Genomic DNA, 16,212 nt, shown 5'->3' with positions numbered 1-16,212 from the left:
TTATCTGCAGTTCTTTTTTAGGTTTTAGTTTGAGACAGGGTCTTTTTAAGTTACTTTTTCAGGCTGGGCTTAAATTTGTGATCTTTTTGCTTTAGCCTCACAAGCAGCTGGGATTATTTCCATATATGTGTGTGTTATGCATGTGCATGTGTGTGCTTTGTTTTATTGTTTTAATTTATTTGTTTGCAATACTGGGGACTACACCCACCACCTCCATAATGAGTTACACCCTATCTATTCAGAGTGTCTGCATATGTGTATGTGTATGTGTGTGTTTTGTTTGTTTTGTTTTCATGACAGGGTCTCACTACGATGTTCAGGTTAGGCTTCAACTTAACTTGCTTCAGCCTCCAAGAGTGCTGAGATTACAGGTATGTGCCACTATACCTGGCCATAATTTTTAAAAATGATAGGTATCTTTTCTTTTCTTTTTTTGTTTTTGGTACTGGGATCAAACTCATGACCTCACGCTTGCCAGGCAGGCACTTATGCTTCTGAGCTAACTCCCTGGCCTTAGATATTTTAATGGAATGTATACGTGTCATTTTTTAAAGAAATTTGAATAATCCATTGTAATAACTATGCCTTGATTTATTTATGCCCATTTTGAGATACATAGGGTGTTTCTACTTTTTAATGTCAGAGCACCTTCTTCTGCCCATTTTTTATTCTGTATTGTTTACATTTAGCTTGCAAGAAGACCAGCTGTATTATTCTACTTCTACACTATCCAGTATGTTAGTCGCTAACTACCTGTCGTGATTTAGCTCTTGAGATGTCTAGTGTGAGCATGTGATGGAATTTCAGGGTTTTCTTTTCTTTTTCTTTGAGACTAAATTTTTATAAATAAAAATTTTCTGAGACTAAATTTTCACTATGCAGTTCAGTCTGGCCTTGAACTCACTTTGTGGCCCAGGTTTGCCTCGACCTCACAGCAACGTCTTGTTTCAGCCTCCTAAATTCTGGGATTATAGGTGTGTACCACCAAATGTGGCCTGATGTTTAAGTTTCTTTAAAAAATTAAAATGGTGACATGTAGATAGCAGCTATTCCTTTTGTGTGTGTGTGTGTGTGTGTGTGTGTGTGTGTGTGGTTCTGGAGGCCAAACACACTTCTTTTTTTTTTTTCCTGAACCCATTTCTTGAGCACACTAAGGCATGTGCTCTACCACTGAACTATACTTGTGACCCCATGGATATCATTTTATACAGTTTAATGATTAAAGATTGAAAATTAAGTTTGTATTGTGAATTATCAGTACTTTTTGCTTAGTTGATTTTTCTTTTCGGTAATTGGTGTAAAATCATAACATGGTGGGTTCAAAGTTTATATTTGTGTTTTGTTATTTTAATAGTATTATGATATGAATATGGTTATAGGCTCTGATTTGAGGAATATATTTACTTTAAAAAATTAATCTTAAAATCCTGAGTTAGAATATGTGTGTGAATTTTCTTCCCAGTGCTCCATTGCAGCTACGAGAACTAGTAAATTGTCGTTGGGCAGAAGAAGTAACACAGCAGCTGGATACTCTTCAACTCTGCAGTCTCACCAAGCATGAGGAAAATGAAAAGGACAAGTATGCCCTCAATTTCCTACCTCAAATAGATTTTACTGCATGCCATTTTAATGATGCTATATAAGTGCATCTTTGTGAGTGCATATATATGTGTGTGTGTGTGTGGTGCTGGGTATTAAACCTAGGGCCTCATGGCTGTGAAACACTGAACTAAACTTCCAGCCCAATTGATATTTTATTTTATTTTAGTTTGTTTTGTTTTATTTTTCAGTACCAGGGATTGAATTTACAACCTGGCACCTGCTGGGCAGGCGCTTATGCCACTGAGCTAAATCCATAACCCCTCAAATGACACTTTAATAATAGTTTTCTTTTAGTTATTTATAAATAAGAAATTTAATATTTCTTAAATAATTCTTTCATTTGACGGTTTTTAAAAATATTTAAAATGAATTTTAAAATATTTAATATTTGTGGCATGAATATGCATACATATTTACACATGTACATAAAGTTCTTGTTATACTTAGGGGAGATACAGGACCAATTTTTGCCTGATTAATAGGAACACAATTAGAATACCATGTTATTTTTGGAGAATGCCTTGGGAATAGAAATTTTTTTTAAAATTTTATTTAAAGAAAAAACAAAACAGAAAACGGGTAGAAATAGTATATACTTTCAAAGAAAAGAAATAAACAGTAATAAATCACTAGTTGATGTATACATATTGTCCCCCCACAAATAATTGTTCAAGACACAAAAGTGGAACATATAAATGGGAATTCAACCAGGGAGACTGCAAACAGTTCTGTTCAACTATCTAACAAAAGCTAAGTAATATGGCTATCAATCCTATACACTTAGACATATACGCATTTACCCGTATCTTCATTTACGTTGAGACCAAATGAAATTTAGTAGATTAAAATCATTCTGAACAAAGATTAATAGTATTGTTGGATTTCACATCATGACACTCTGGAATCAGCACTGGGTACTGCAGTGCTCCTTTTTTTCCTTCAGAGTATTTTTTCATTTCATCATGTGTCTGTCATAAGATCAGTTCTCATAAACTGTTTATAGGTTTTACACAATCGTGAGTCTTAAGATGTATTTCTATCCTTTCTATATTAGAGGGAGAAACAAAACAAAGCAGGACAGAACAAAACATATTCCTATAGACACATAAAACTAAAAAGACATATAAAACTGCTGTATAAGGAGTTCTACCATGGTCACTATGCTGTCTCTTGCTATCATCAACAGAATTGGCTATATCATCAGATAAAGTATAATTGAATATATCAGTACATAACAGAATTAATAGAAATACAACTTTATAGATAGTGTAGAGCTACAAAAACAGGTAGTAATCAAATCAGAATGGGTATGGTAGTGAATCATTGTCATTTTCAGTATAGTTGTCTGTACCCTTCAATTTGATACCATCAACCTAACAGTTTTGAATAAAATCTGTCAATAATAAGCAGCAGTCAAACAAATCAGATTTAACTAAGATCAGTCATGATACAACAGTATCAGTTATACAGGGATCTGGATTAAGTTAATAAGAAATTAAAGATGACCACTGTGCTATATCCTGATATCTTCGGGACAGCTCTCTGTGCCCTCAGATCCAGTGATTGTATACAAACTGGGACGGAACAAGTTCCAACTAAGCAGAGTAGTGCGAGTAATAAGGGTTTTAATTCCTGATACACTATTAGCAATATCTTCTGTCTTTTTAAAGACTCTTCCTCCCCTTTTACTCCCCCAGGATGTACTGTGTATTTTTGGATCTCCCCAACACTCTTGTTTTTATATTGGGGGGGGGGCAACCTGGTATTTATCTTAAGTGTTTCCGAACTTTCTCACTCCTGGACTTGATCTTGTACTTCTTCACTTATTGAAGCCTGTCTTTTCAACCTATCCATAAATTCTGGTCCAGTTACCCCTTTTACTTTCTGGTTCCCTATCACAGCAAGTTCTGTTTTCTCATATTTGATTTTGGTCCGTATACCCTTCTTCAGGTTAATTATATTTCCTATAAAGAGCATCTCGGTGGACCCTACCTCTTGATCCACTCTGCCTGTGATTCTCTCTTTTTTCCCATAAGTTAGTGTATTTAGGCCCTCTATATTAGAAATTATACCCAACCTTCTCTGCCTCTTTTCTGTTGTGCTCTTTTTCTGTCATTAGTTGTCTGTTTGTCCTTCTTCATTTCGCTTTTTGTTCCATTCGTTGGGGCCTCTCTGCCACTGTTCCTGAAATCCTGGTGTTTTTCCTCTCTCTTTAGAATGTCCTGCAGTATTCTCTTTAGAGTTGAATTGGTGGCTGGAGATTTAGCTCAGCGGCATAAGTGCCTGCCTTGCAAGCAGGCAGTCGTGAGTTCGATCCCCGGTACCGATAAAAAGGAAAAAGACAAAAAAAAAAAAAAAAAAAAAGAATGTAGAGTTGAATTGGTGGTTGTGAATTCCCCCAGTTCCTCTTTATCTTGGAAGCTTCTTGTTTTTCCATTAATTTCTAGGGACAATTGTGCAGGATACATCAATCTGAGCTGGAGGTTATTTTCTTTCAAGGCTTGGATTATTTCGCCCCATGCTTATCTCGATTTGATGGTTTGGGCTGAGAAGTCTGCTGTAATTCTGATGGGTTTTCCCTTGTAAGTGATCTGTTTCTTGTCTCTGACAGCTTTTAATATTCTGTTCTTAAATTGGATTTCTGGGATCTTGATTATTATATGCCTGGGTGTAGTTCTGTTTTGGTTGTAGGTGGCTGGATTTCTGTATGCCTCATACATCTGAGTATCTTTTCCTATGTTTGGGAAGTTTTATTTCTGTGAATAGCCTTTGCAGTTCCTTTGTTTGTACCCCTACTTCTTCATTCACATTCTTTATTCTTAAGTTATAGATCCTCTTGTCATCTTTTAGCCTTTGTATTATTAGTGCTTGTTTCCTTGTTATTTTTAAGAAATTTTTCCTTTCATGTTCCCACATTGCAAACTCTGTCCTCCAGTTTGGATAACCTATCCTTAGTTTTTTCCAAGCAGTTTTGCCAGCTTTCAATGGAGTTTTTAATTTCCTGGTAATCTCTTTGAACCGGCTTCATGTATTCTTTGTTTTCTCTATTTTCTTCATCAAACAATTCTCCCCCCTTTTTTTGTTCTTCTGTTCTTCCATCTTTTTTTTCTTGGGAGGTGCTTAGCATTTCTTTAATTATTCTATTTATATCTTGCTTTACTTGGTTTCACTTTTGAACTTGTCTATGAGGTCCCAAACATATCACTATGTCTATTGGTACTGTGTCTGATATTGCATGTTTGCTGTCCTCATTCTCCTTTGCATTTCCCTTTCCTGGATCAGTGTTCTCAGGATTTGGGACTGAGGACCCTTTCTTCTTGCCTTCTCTTCTCATATTTTTTGTTCCTTCCCTACAGGCATATATAGGAGGCCCAGTTTCTTTCTTTGTTGGTTACAGTTTGTCTGAAGCATGCTAACTAGGTGGTCCTGCCCACTGCAGTGTACTAGGAGGTACAGATTCCGCCAGCCTATGTTGGGCCTGCCCCTCCGGGTCAGTCAGCCTGCTGAAGGCTTCACTTCATTAGGATGCACTGCCAGCCGTAGGAACTTGGTTGGGCTAGCCTGTTGGGTTTCAGTCCAGGCGTCACCCAGGTCAAGTGCTCCCCACCTATCCCGCTTGAGAAGGGAATAGCTGACTGAAGTCACTGCAGCCCCTTGTTCTGGCCAATCTGCCCAGTCCCAGAATGTTGTCTGTTGGAGCTCCCCCTTCTCTATGGAAGGGTTTTTATTCTGGTCACTCACAGCAGGTCACTGCAGGGTTCCCCCCAGCTCTGCTCTCAGTTCTGTTTGCTGACTCCTGCTCTTAGTGCATATGCATCTCCAGTGAGTTGAAACTGGTGGGCTATCCCGCCTGTGCCAGTTCAAGTGCAGCAGCAGCAGCAAGTTCAAGCAGCAGCACTGAGACTGTAGCTGTTCCAATCGTAGCACCAGGACCGTATTTTTAATTGGTTTCTCTCAGCTTAGTTTGTTCCTGGGTCTGGAGGGTGTATCTCCCTTTGTTTGGCACTCCCCACACTGTATTATTTTTGGAATCTAAGTTGACTATCTCAGAGAGTCTCTATAGCCTGCTGGTATCTATCCACCATCTTTTTTCCTCCCCCGGGAATAGAATCTTTGAGCAGTAAGAACTAACAGATGGTCTTTCATCATATGATGGTGCAGTTTTGATCATATCTGGAGGATTATGAGGATAGATATAGTAATGTGACAGTTTTATAAATGGAGAAACTACAAGGTTAATTGCAGGCAACACTGTCTAGCAATGGTAAAGTAACTTAGGAGACATATAAGAATATTGTTTATTTAGGATGTCTGTTGTATTGTGGATTGAAGCAAGGGCCTTCATACTAGAAATGGTACCCAGCTCTTTTTCACTTTTTATTTTGATTTTGATTTTTTATTCTGAGACAGGATCTCCCAAAGTCACTAAATTGTCCAGTCCAACCTTGAACTTGCTTTTCTCTTGCCTTAGCCTCCCAAAGTGTTGGGATTATAGGTGTGTGCCACCACATACCTTTCTTTGAATGTTTTATTTTTTAAAAAATAAGGTAATTTTTTTTCTAAATTCATAGCCTATTAAAGCAAGAGGTTGAAGCTTTAGGGGTTATTAGAAAAATTTATAATTGTTCCTTCATTGTGCTGAGAAAACAGAACCATAGAAGTGCAAGAGGCTTAACATGTTAATTCATAATCAGAAATAAAGCCTAGTGTTGTCTCTTCTATTCTAGTTAAATCTGGACTTTTAAGGATTTCTGTTACTTTTAGCATTATGAATGTCACACCAAAAGTAATGATCTAATTTTTTTCTATATATTTTTTCTTTTCTTTTTTATTGCATATTTGCAATACAAAATAAATGCATTCATTGTCTTAGTACAAACACATCTCATCTTGTTCCTTTTCACTTTCTTCCTCTTCCTCTCTTCTACCTGTCATTCACAAATCACTTTACCCTCTCCACAAAGCCTGTCCTATTCCCTTTTATCTCTCATTTTGCTCCTAAATTATATATACTTTTGAGTTCATCATACAAAATCTATAGTATATTTCACAGGTGAACAATTAGGTACTTTTTCTCAAGAATAATGGATATTATATATAGAAAGGCCTTTTATTTGTTCTTGGACAGTGTTGAGAGCTGCTCATACAAGTTGTTGGTATGTTGCTCCCATTTTGAGCAGCTGGGTTATAGGCATGTGGGCCAATATGCCTGGTTTTCTATTTTAAATTTTTTTTTTTTTTTGTACTGGGGATCAAACTCATGACCTTGTGCTTGCCACTCATGCCACTGAGCTAAATCTTTGGCCTTCTATTTTAAATTTTGAGGAACCTCCATACTATTTTCCATGGTGGCTATAGCATATTATAATTCTACCAATAGTGCCTAGGGTTCCAGTTTCTCTACCTGGCCAATAATTGCAGGACTTGCTTGTTCTTTGTTTTTCTTTTGTTTGTTTTCATCACAGACATCTAATGGATGTGAGGTTTTGATTTGCATTTGCCAAGGGACTTAGTAGTAGTAGTATGAACATCTTAGTACACTTGTTGGCCATGTGAATTCATGTATCTTCTTTGGAGAAATGTGTAGGAATGTCATGTGCTCATTTTAAAATCTAGGGTGTGTTAATTTGTCAGGTTCTTTGTTCTTTGTATGTTTTGGATGTTGATCACTTATCAGATACATGATTTGTGATTTTTGCTTGTTTTTAGGTTGTTTTTTAACTCTGTTGACTTTTTTTTTTGTCTTTTTGAAACAGGGTCTCACTATGCTATTGCAGCTGGCCTTGGGCTTACTTTGTAGCCCAGGCTGGACTTGAACTTGCACTGATTCACCTGTCTCAGCAGCCTCAGCCTTCTGAGTGCTGGGATTATAGGCGTGTGCTACCACACCCACCTACTCTGATTTAACGTGCACAACTTTAAAATTTTATTGTTGTCATCTGAGCTTTTGGTATGACATCCAAGAAATTACTGTCAAACTTATGTCATGAAGTTTTTCCCTCTTTGTGTTTTGCTCTAAGAGTTTTAGCTCTTGATTTTACAATTAGCTCTTTGATCCATTTTGAGTTCATTTTTGTATGTGATGTAAAGTAAGGGTCTGTAGTAATTGACTAGGGCAACTTGTAGCAGCACCACTGACTTGGTGGCTTAACCAAGAGAAATTTATTTTCTCAGTTTTGGAGCTGTAATTCTAAGCTCAAGGTGCTGGCAGGGTTGGTTGCTGGTGAGACCTCTTTCTTTAGCTTACAAATGGCCACCTTCTTGCTTTGTCCTAACATGGTCTTTGTTATATATGTTTTTACCTTATAAGGATCTAGTCCTTTTGGATTTGGGTCTCTTTTTTATGACTTTATTTGACCTCTGTTACTTCCTTAAGATTCCTGTCTTCAAATAAAGCTATATTGGGGGTTAAGGCTTCAATATGTGAATTTTGGGAGGACATAATTCAGTCTGTAATAGAGTATAACTCCATTATTTTGCATATGGATATCTGGTTTAAGATATTGGATATTATTATATTATTATTATCCATTATTTTGCATATGGATATCTGGTTTAAGATATTTAAAAAAACAAGATATTTAAGATATTGAGTTACTTCCCATGAGATTCTGGTATTATAGTATGCAATTAATTATATGTTGGCTGTTATCATGACTGGTCACGTGTGGGAAAAGTATTTGTACAGTACACATGCTTATGTATGTATAGATATTTCAATCTGATTATTAATCCTAAAAGAGAACAGTAGGCAAGTATTTATCATCTGTATTGATACCAGGAAGTGGTGCTTGTTGGTATATCATTTAGAAAGGAATGTGCAATTTGCATATGTTTATAGTAATGAAACAGTACTTTAAGAAATTTTGTCAATGCATAATTCTTTATCTTAATTTCCTGAAGCTACAGAATAGATTTCATATTGTGGTTTTTGGAGACATAGTCATTTAAAATTGACCTGTTTGTCCAAACTTAGAAATTTATTCATGCAATTATATTTTAATTTTTATTTACTTAATTTATAACCATGTTTTCTTTTCAAAATGTAGGTGTGAAAACCATCATGAAAAGCTTAGTGTATTTTGCTGGACTTGTAAGAAGTGTATCTGCCATCAGTGTGCACTTTGGGGAGGAATGGTGAGTATAATAAATTTTAGCATACCGTGGAACATTTTAAGTACTGGATAGTTTGTTTATTTTATTTTGTTTTTTGTTTTTTTAGTCTTTTTTGAGACAGGGTCTCGCTATGCAGTTCAGGCTGCCCTTGGGCTCATTTTGTAGCCTAGGCTGGTCTCACACTCGCAGTGAGCCACCTGCCTCAGCCTCCTGAGTACTGGGAAATACTTGTTTGATTTAGTTAGAAAGTAGTATTATTACTCTGTAGAATGAAAATTAAAATGTGTCTGCTTTGTATGTACCTTAGGAATAAGAATTCCAGAAGAAGTTCTTTGAGTGGGCATGTATAATGTCAAATTCGTACCCCTTAAATTAATATTTTAACCTAGTACCTATAGAATTTTTATTCATGTCTAGCTCCTTCATTTCCTTTTTAGTGTTGTGGATCAAACATAAGGACTTTTTGTGTGCTAGGCAAACATTCTACCAGTGAGCTACATCCTTAGCCCTACTTGCATCTCTGTATCTTTGCTTATAGGATGAATGTCTTTTTTTTTTTTTGAGTGTTTCCTTTTTATCGGTACCGGGGATCGAACGAATGACTGCCTGCTTGCAAGGCAGGCGCTTATGCCGCTGAGCTAAACCCCCAGCCCCGATGAATATCTTTTATTTGATTAAAGTTGAGTTGGTCTGATACATTGACCATAATTTCTGACTTTGATTTCTTTAAAACAATTAGTGCTCAAATATTCAAACCATGTATAACTCTTTTTTTTTTTTTGTCTTTTTCATTTTTATCGGTACCGGGGATCGAACTCATGACTGCCTGCTTGCAAGGCAGGTACTTATGCCGCTGAGCTAAATCCTCAGCCCCCCATGTATAACTCTTACAGTTAATTACTTTTTTCTAGTCTCTGTCTTTGTTTCTCTCTCTCCCTTTCTCTTTTTGAGACAGAGTCTCACTGTGCAGGCCTTGAGTTTACTTTGTAGCCCAGGCTGGTCTTGAACTTGCATAGATCCTCCTGTCTCAGCCTCCTTAGTGCTGGGATTACAAGAGTGTGGCACCACACCCAGCTTTTCACCTCTTTCAAAAAAGCAGATTTTTTTTTTTTTTTAAAAGACAGATTCTCAACTTATTCATTAGGCTGGCCTTGAATCCTCATGCCCAAGTTATCCTCTTGTCTTAACCTCCCAAGTAGCTAGAACTATAGACATGTGCCACTTAGCCTTGCTGCAAAAGCAGATTTTTAAAAGGCCATCTATGTTTCTTAAGTCTAAAGCATTTAAGTTAGTTTACTTACAAGCAACTTGTTATATTTATAGTCATGTTTTAGTATGTATTTAATATTTAAGTAATTTCTTTGTGGTAAATATATTATAAACATAAATAGATTGAGAAAAAGTATAAGACTTTTTTTCTTTGATGGTGCTGGTGATTGACCTCAGAGGCTCCTGGAGCATGCTACTCTGAGTTGCATCTGCAGCCTGATAAAATAGTCTTAGTGGGAAAATAAGTGATCATGGGAATAGAAATGTGTGGATGACTAGAATTGCCTATTCATCATGAGACTTGATTGTTCCGTGGGTACCAGTCAGTATATTTTACAGAAAGGGTGATAGGCCTACTTAGTTGACTAGCGCTCAGTTTTGGAGCTCTGTTCAAATTTGAATACTAATGTGCTGATCAGAAACATTTTTTTCAGTTTAATATTTAGACAGGCTTTGTAAGAGCCAATGAAAACATTCTTTTCCATGCTTTAAGTGAATGTTTAAAAATTCACATCTTTCAGGATGTGTTGGAAAAATGCCTATAGTCTCAGCTACCCCAAGGTTGAGGTGAGAGGATTGCTTGAGCCTATGAGTTTGAGACCAGTCAAAAGAACATAGCAAGACTTTATTGCTTTGCAAAATATAGATAGTGAAAAGCCACATCTGTTTTTCTACCTCCTCTTAGATAACAGTGTGGGGTACTTTGGCTAATCCTTTATTCATTATTGGACTTTTTTTGTAATATATAAATATTGTACATTAACTGACTGCACTACTGGAGCTCCAAGGACTTTTATAATGGAAACCTTAAGTCTTCTTTACCCATCAAGAGCTATAAATGTTTCTAGAATTGGATTGAAAATTGGTTTTTTAGCACCAAAAAATGGTTCTTTGAACTGAATGCAACTAGGCATACCATGCTATTTTGTATTAGCTTTCTATCTCTATAGTAATTTATTATTTTTTTGCAATACTTGGAATTGAATGCAGGACCTTTGCTTTTTAAAATTTTTTTTTGTACTGGGAATCAAACTCAGAACCTTGCAATTGCCAGGCAGGTGCTGTGCCACTAAGCTATATCCCCAGCCCCTGGGCCTTTATATTAAACTACATCCCAACACTTTTTTATTTTTGAGATGGGTTCTCATAATGTTGCTGTTAGGTGGGCCTTGAACTTGCAATCATCTTCCCTCTCAGAATGCTGGAATTAAAAACATGTGCCAGCCAATTTCCAGCTTTCACAGTAATTTCTTTTGTGGGATGAATAATGAACTCATTGCCTTTGCCAAGTCTGTACACTTGATTTTTGCCTCAAGTATTCCTCTCTCCTTTCTTTCCTCTCTTCTTTCACTTTCTATTTTTTATTTGTTTCTCTCTCTCTCTCTTTTTTTTTTTTTTTGGAGAACTGGGGATCGAAGTACTTTGTAAATTTTAGACAAATATTCCACCATTGTTTTACATCTTGTGCTAGAGACTGAGGATTTGATTATGAATAACACAGGTATCAAACAATTCCATATTTAATTGGTATGATAAATTTTAGGGATAGAGAGCTGATGAAATGATAATATAGGAATTGCTTTTGAATAAGACCTGGAGGAAAGAAATTTGAGTATGTATTTATTTTGAGATAGGGCTTCACTCTGTAATTCAGGATGATCTTGAACTCTGCGTAGCCCATGATGGCCTCAAACTAGCAGCAATACTCCTGCCTAGGCCTCCCAAGTGCTGAGATTATGGGTGTGCTCCACCATGCCCACTGAAATTTGGGGTTATGAAAGAAAGCTAGTGTAGGGGCTGGGGATTTAGCTCAGCGGCATAAGCGCCTGCCTTGCAAGCAGGCAGTCGTGAGTTTGATCCCTGGTATCGGTAAAAACGAAAAATACCAAAAAAAAGCTAGTGTTCAAGAGAAGAGTGGCTAAGAAGGCTTTGAGAAATGATTTAGACTGTGGTTAATATTTTCTTTATCTTAAGTCTGTGTGATAGCAGATGCCTGTAATTTCAGCACTTGGGAGGCTAATCCAGGAGTATCACCCCGAGTTGAGAGCACTCTGATCTACATACTGAGCTTAAGGCCAGTCCGAACTACATGAGACCCCGGAAAAAATGTTTTTTTCTTTTTCCTTCTCTTTTTCTTTTTCTGGTGTTTTTTTTTTTTGTTTGTTTTGTTTTTGTTTTTTGCATTGTTACAGATACCACCTGGGGTCTTGTTTGTGCTCGGTAGGCAGGTGCTCTGCCACTGAATTACATCCCAGCCCAGGATTTTGTTTTTCTAATGAGCCCAAGATATGTAGGTAAAGGTGAACTTTGTGTTAAGAGTCCATTATTTCTGATCTTAAAGGAGTTCCCACATGGGCCCAGTGATTATATATGTACTGATCTGCTTTAGTAAAATAAAGGGATATGGAAAGTACTCATTTAAAAATATTTACCTGAATATTAGTATCCATAGTGTGAGAAATGAATGTATGGTGTTGTACCTGTGTAATTCCAACTGCTTGGGAGGCTGTGACTGGAAGATCACAGGTTAGAGGCAACTTAACAAGACTGTCTAAAAATAAAATTTAAAAGTGGACTGAGATATAACTTAACAGTAGAGCCTGCTTGCCTACTGTTAAGTATATCAGACCCTGTGTTGAATTCCTACTACCACAAAAAGTGGGGTGGTGGTGATATTAAATGCAGATGAGATATTAGAAAATCTTTTAAAACTGCTCTTATTAATTTACATAGCATGGTGGACATACCTTTAAACCTTTGGCAGAAATTTATGAACAGCATGTCACTAAAGTGAATGAAGAGGTAGCCAAACTTCGTCGACGTCTCATGGAACTGATCAGCCTAGTTCAAGAAGTGGTAAGACTGCTTGCTATATGAGCATCCTTTTTGTATTCTATAGTATAATGCAAATATGTGATGTTGAAATCAATATTTGAAATTTGGTAGGATTATTTTAGATAGGCTCATAAACTTTAAGCTAGGTGAGGAAATTTTTTTTTTCCATTAGTTATAACTTGTAAGTATTTTTCCAATCACAGCTGAGCAGTAACTCAATACTTCATGTTTTTCTCCTCAGGAAAACATAGCACTACTGAGTGACTATGACATACTGTGGAGAACTTCATTCTGTGGTCACTGTGTTAAGAGCTCTTGGTTTCACATTCCCACAAGCCCTCTTTGAAATGACCTAGCTGAGGAATTTATATCCTGAGTCTTGGCTAGTGGGGAAGGAGCTAAAGCTAGAGATTTTTTTTTTTTTTTGGTTCTGGGGACTGAACTCACGACCTCACACTTACCAGGCAGGCAATTATGCCATTGAGTTAAATCCCCAGCCCCCCTCCCCCCCTGTTTTTTTGGTACCGAGGATTGAACTCATGACCTCATGTTTACCAAGCAGGCACTTATGCCACTGAGCTAAACCCTTGGCCCTAAAGCTAGAGATTTAACTCTTGCAGGATTAGGAAATTGCCAAAGTAGTCTGCTTATTATAGAATGAATATTTGATTTCTCCACATTGACTTCAGTAGTCATTAAAGTTGTTCATTCTTTAAATCTCCAGTTTTGGGAAGGTTTCTGTTGCAAAGGAAAAATATTTGTAATGTTCTGAGTATACTCTTACAGAGCAGAAGGAGTAATATTTAGTAATACTGTCTCAGTTACTTTTCTCCTTGTTGAGACAAAATACCTAATAACCAAAGTTAAAGAAGGAAAGTTTATTTTGACTCAATAGTTTATAGAGGCTTCAGTTCCTAATTGGCTGGCTCCAATGCAGGGTAGTATGGCAGAGGGGCATCACAGAAGTGAAATACAGTTGATGGTAAGCAGAAGGCAGCAAATGATGACAGTCGCAGCCCTTTTCTTTCCCTTATATCCTGTTCAGGTTACCTACCTTTAAGGCAGCACTCGCACCAAGGGTAGGGTACCCTTAACCCTAGAATTGCACCCTGAATCAATCCCAGCACCACTTCCTTGGTCCCAGCATTATAGCTTCTAGATCTTGCCACCTCTGAAAAGCCCCACCTATGACCATGTGAGGTTTCGGGAGTACATTTAGATACAAGGCACAATGATTATCTTAAAATATTACATGGCTCAAAAAAATTTGTATGGCACAGTTGATGACCATCATATATTTTAAAATGTTTGGTTGGTTGGTTGGTCTTGCTGTGTAGTTCAGGCTGGCCTCAAACTCACTATGTAGTCCAGGCTGGTCTCACAGCAATCCTGCTCCCTCACCCACCCAGGGTGTGCACCACCATGCTTGGCTAAAATATTATTTCTGTGGGAAAATGTGATAAACTTCAAGTAATAAATATGCTTTGGGAATATATTTTGTTTACAGTTGCCAAATGACAGTTACAAATAAGATTTGTGTATCTTTTTAGCTTAAGAACAAGTATTCTTGTATGTTTCACCTTTCAAGAATCAAAATCCAAATATTTATTTGTAACAGTCTTTATGTGGAAAATAGTATTGTAGAATTGAATGTATGCTACAAGTCATTTTGAAAAATAAGTAATTTGGCTGGTTTCTATTTGGTCTTTTTCTAACTACTTGTTACCCATTTTTTCTTTAACCACGTTAGGAGGATATTCTAAGTTGAGATTTTGTTTTTGTTTTTGTCTTTTTGAGACAGGGTTTCACTCTGCAGTTCAGGCTGGCCTTGAGCTCATTTTATAGCCCAAGCTGGTCTCGAACTTACAACAGTCCTCATGCCTCAGCCTCCTGAGTGCTGGGATTACAGGCATGTCCCACCATGCCTAGCTTTTTTTTTGGGGTACCAGGGATTAAACTCATGACCTGGTGCTTGCCAGGTAGGTGCTTATGCCGCTGAGCTAAATCTGCGGCCCATCAGCCTTCTAAGTTGAGATTTTTATTGCTAGTATTTATATTTGAGTTGCAAGTATAGGAAGGATTGGTTTTTTATTTTGTGCTGTGCCAATTTGAAATATACATACAGAAAAACTTACTCTTTTTTATTTTTCTTTTTTGGTACTGGGGGTTGAACTCATGACTTCGCACTTCTCAGGTAGGCACTTGTGCCACTGAGCTAAATTCCCAGCCCCTAAAACTTAACTCTTTTTGTATGTCATTCTGAAAACAAAAACAAACTATGGACTGCTGTCAATACTGTTTTTAAACATTTTTATTTGTTTTAGCGTTCTTTAGTCTGTGAAGTGATTCTGTTCATTTAATTTTTTTTTTTTTTTTTTGATTTTTGAAAGAAGATCTTGCTACATAGCTTACACTGCCCTCCAACTTATTATGATTGTCCTGCCTCAGCCTCCCAAATGCTGGGATTACAAGTGTGCTTCACCATGGCTGGCTTTCTGGTTTTAAAAAGTAGTTTTCTGTCAGGGATATAATTATGACTTCACATATGGCCTAGGTATGTTATGTACAGTGTTTTATAATGACACTTCTTTTTATTGATGTTTCTGTTAAATATGCTTTAGTATACCTGCTTTTTTCTAAAAATCTTTTAAACTGATTTAGTTCAAAACTCTGAATTATTATGCTCTACCAACATTTTATGAAAATCATTTTAAAGAGATAACTGATTTAAGAATACTTGCAGTGATTGAATTAATGTCCGTTTACTTCCTTTTTTAAAGTTCTTTAATTAAAGTTCTTTTTACATGTATCTTCTAGGAAAGAAATGTAGAAGCTGTAAGAAATGCAAAAGATGAGCGTGTTCGGGAAATTAGGAATGCAGTGGAAATGATGATTGCACGATTAGACACACAGTTGAAAAATAAACTTATAACACTAATGGGTGAGTTTTTTTTATATGCAGCCTGGAGAACATGGTACTTGGAGCTTCCTGGAGGTTCAGTCTTAGAAGAGTAAATTTCTTGAGTTTTTATAGGCTAGAGTCTTGAAATTGTAGATAACAACTGTTATTATCTGCCTGACTTATATTTAGAAACTATTAGAAAAATTTTCAGTCATTTGGACGAGAATCCTAGTGGCTAAGGGACCTCATCATTAGGTAGCTCCCCCCACTCTTTTTTAAACCAAATTTGATAAATATTTCTACTAATACCATATTTCCCTTCATTCGATAATTAAAGGTGAAGAACTTACACCTCTCAACATGTTTTAGAGTTTTATGAAGTCTTGGTTTCCAATTTCTAGTAGGCCTCATTTTTATATCTAAATTATATTTAAATGTGTTTACAATATTTGTGTTGCTCATGCTTTGGTTCCTTAGAGTCTCTTATT

General features: G+C 36.6%; 1 protein-coding gene and 1 non-coding gene across 3 annotated transcripts in view; one reads left to right on the top strand and one right to left on the bottom strand.

Moving 5' to 3' along the window:
* Positions 1-16,212, top strand: part of Trim37 (tripartite motif containing 37) — a 104,714-nt gene that overhangs the window by 12,574 nt on the left and 75,928 nt on the right. For both annotated transcript variants that reach the window (XM_063250865.1, XM_063250866.1), the window contains 4 exons: positions 1,463-1,579; positions 8,652-8,739; positions 12,721-12,843; positions 15,640-15,763. In XM_063250865.1, the coding sequence (XP_063106935.1) occupies positions 1,463-1,579; positions 8,652-8,739; positions 12,721-12,843; positions 15,640-15,763 (452 nt within the window). The remainder of the gene's footprint in view (positions 1-1,462; positions 1,580-8,651; positions 8,740-12,720; positions 12,844-15,639; positions 15,764-16,212) is intronic.
* LOC111756771 (small nucleolar RNA SNORA25) lies at positions 13,048-13,176 on the bottom strand. The gene has a single exon (XR_002791190.1). It is a non-coding gene; the product is annotated as a small nucleolar RNA SNORA25 (small nucleolar RNA).

Source organism: Cavia porcellus, unplaced genomic scaffold, assembly GCF_034190915.1.
Source record: "Cavia porcellus strain 051 isolate PalLab524CR breed Dunkin Hartley unplaced genomic scaffold, mCavPor4.1 scaffold_6, whole genome shotgun sequence".
NCBI classification, from domain to species: domain Eukaryota; kingdom Metazoa; phylum Chordata; class Mammalia; order Rodentia; family Caviidae; genus Cavia; species Cavia porcellus.
The sequence above is the reverse complement of the archived record's forward strand: the minus strand, read 5'-3'. Positions and strand labels throughout refer to the sequence as shown.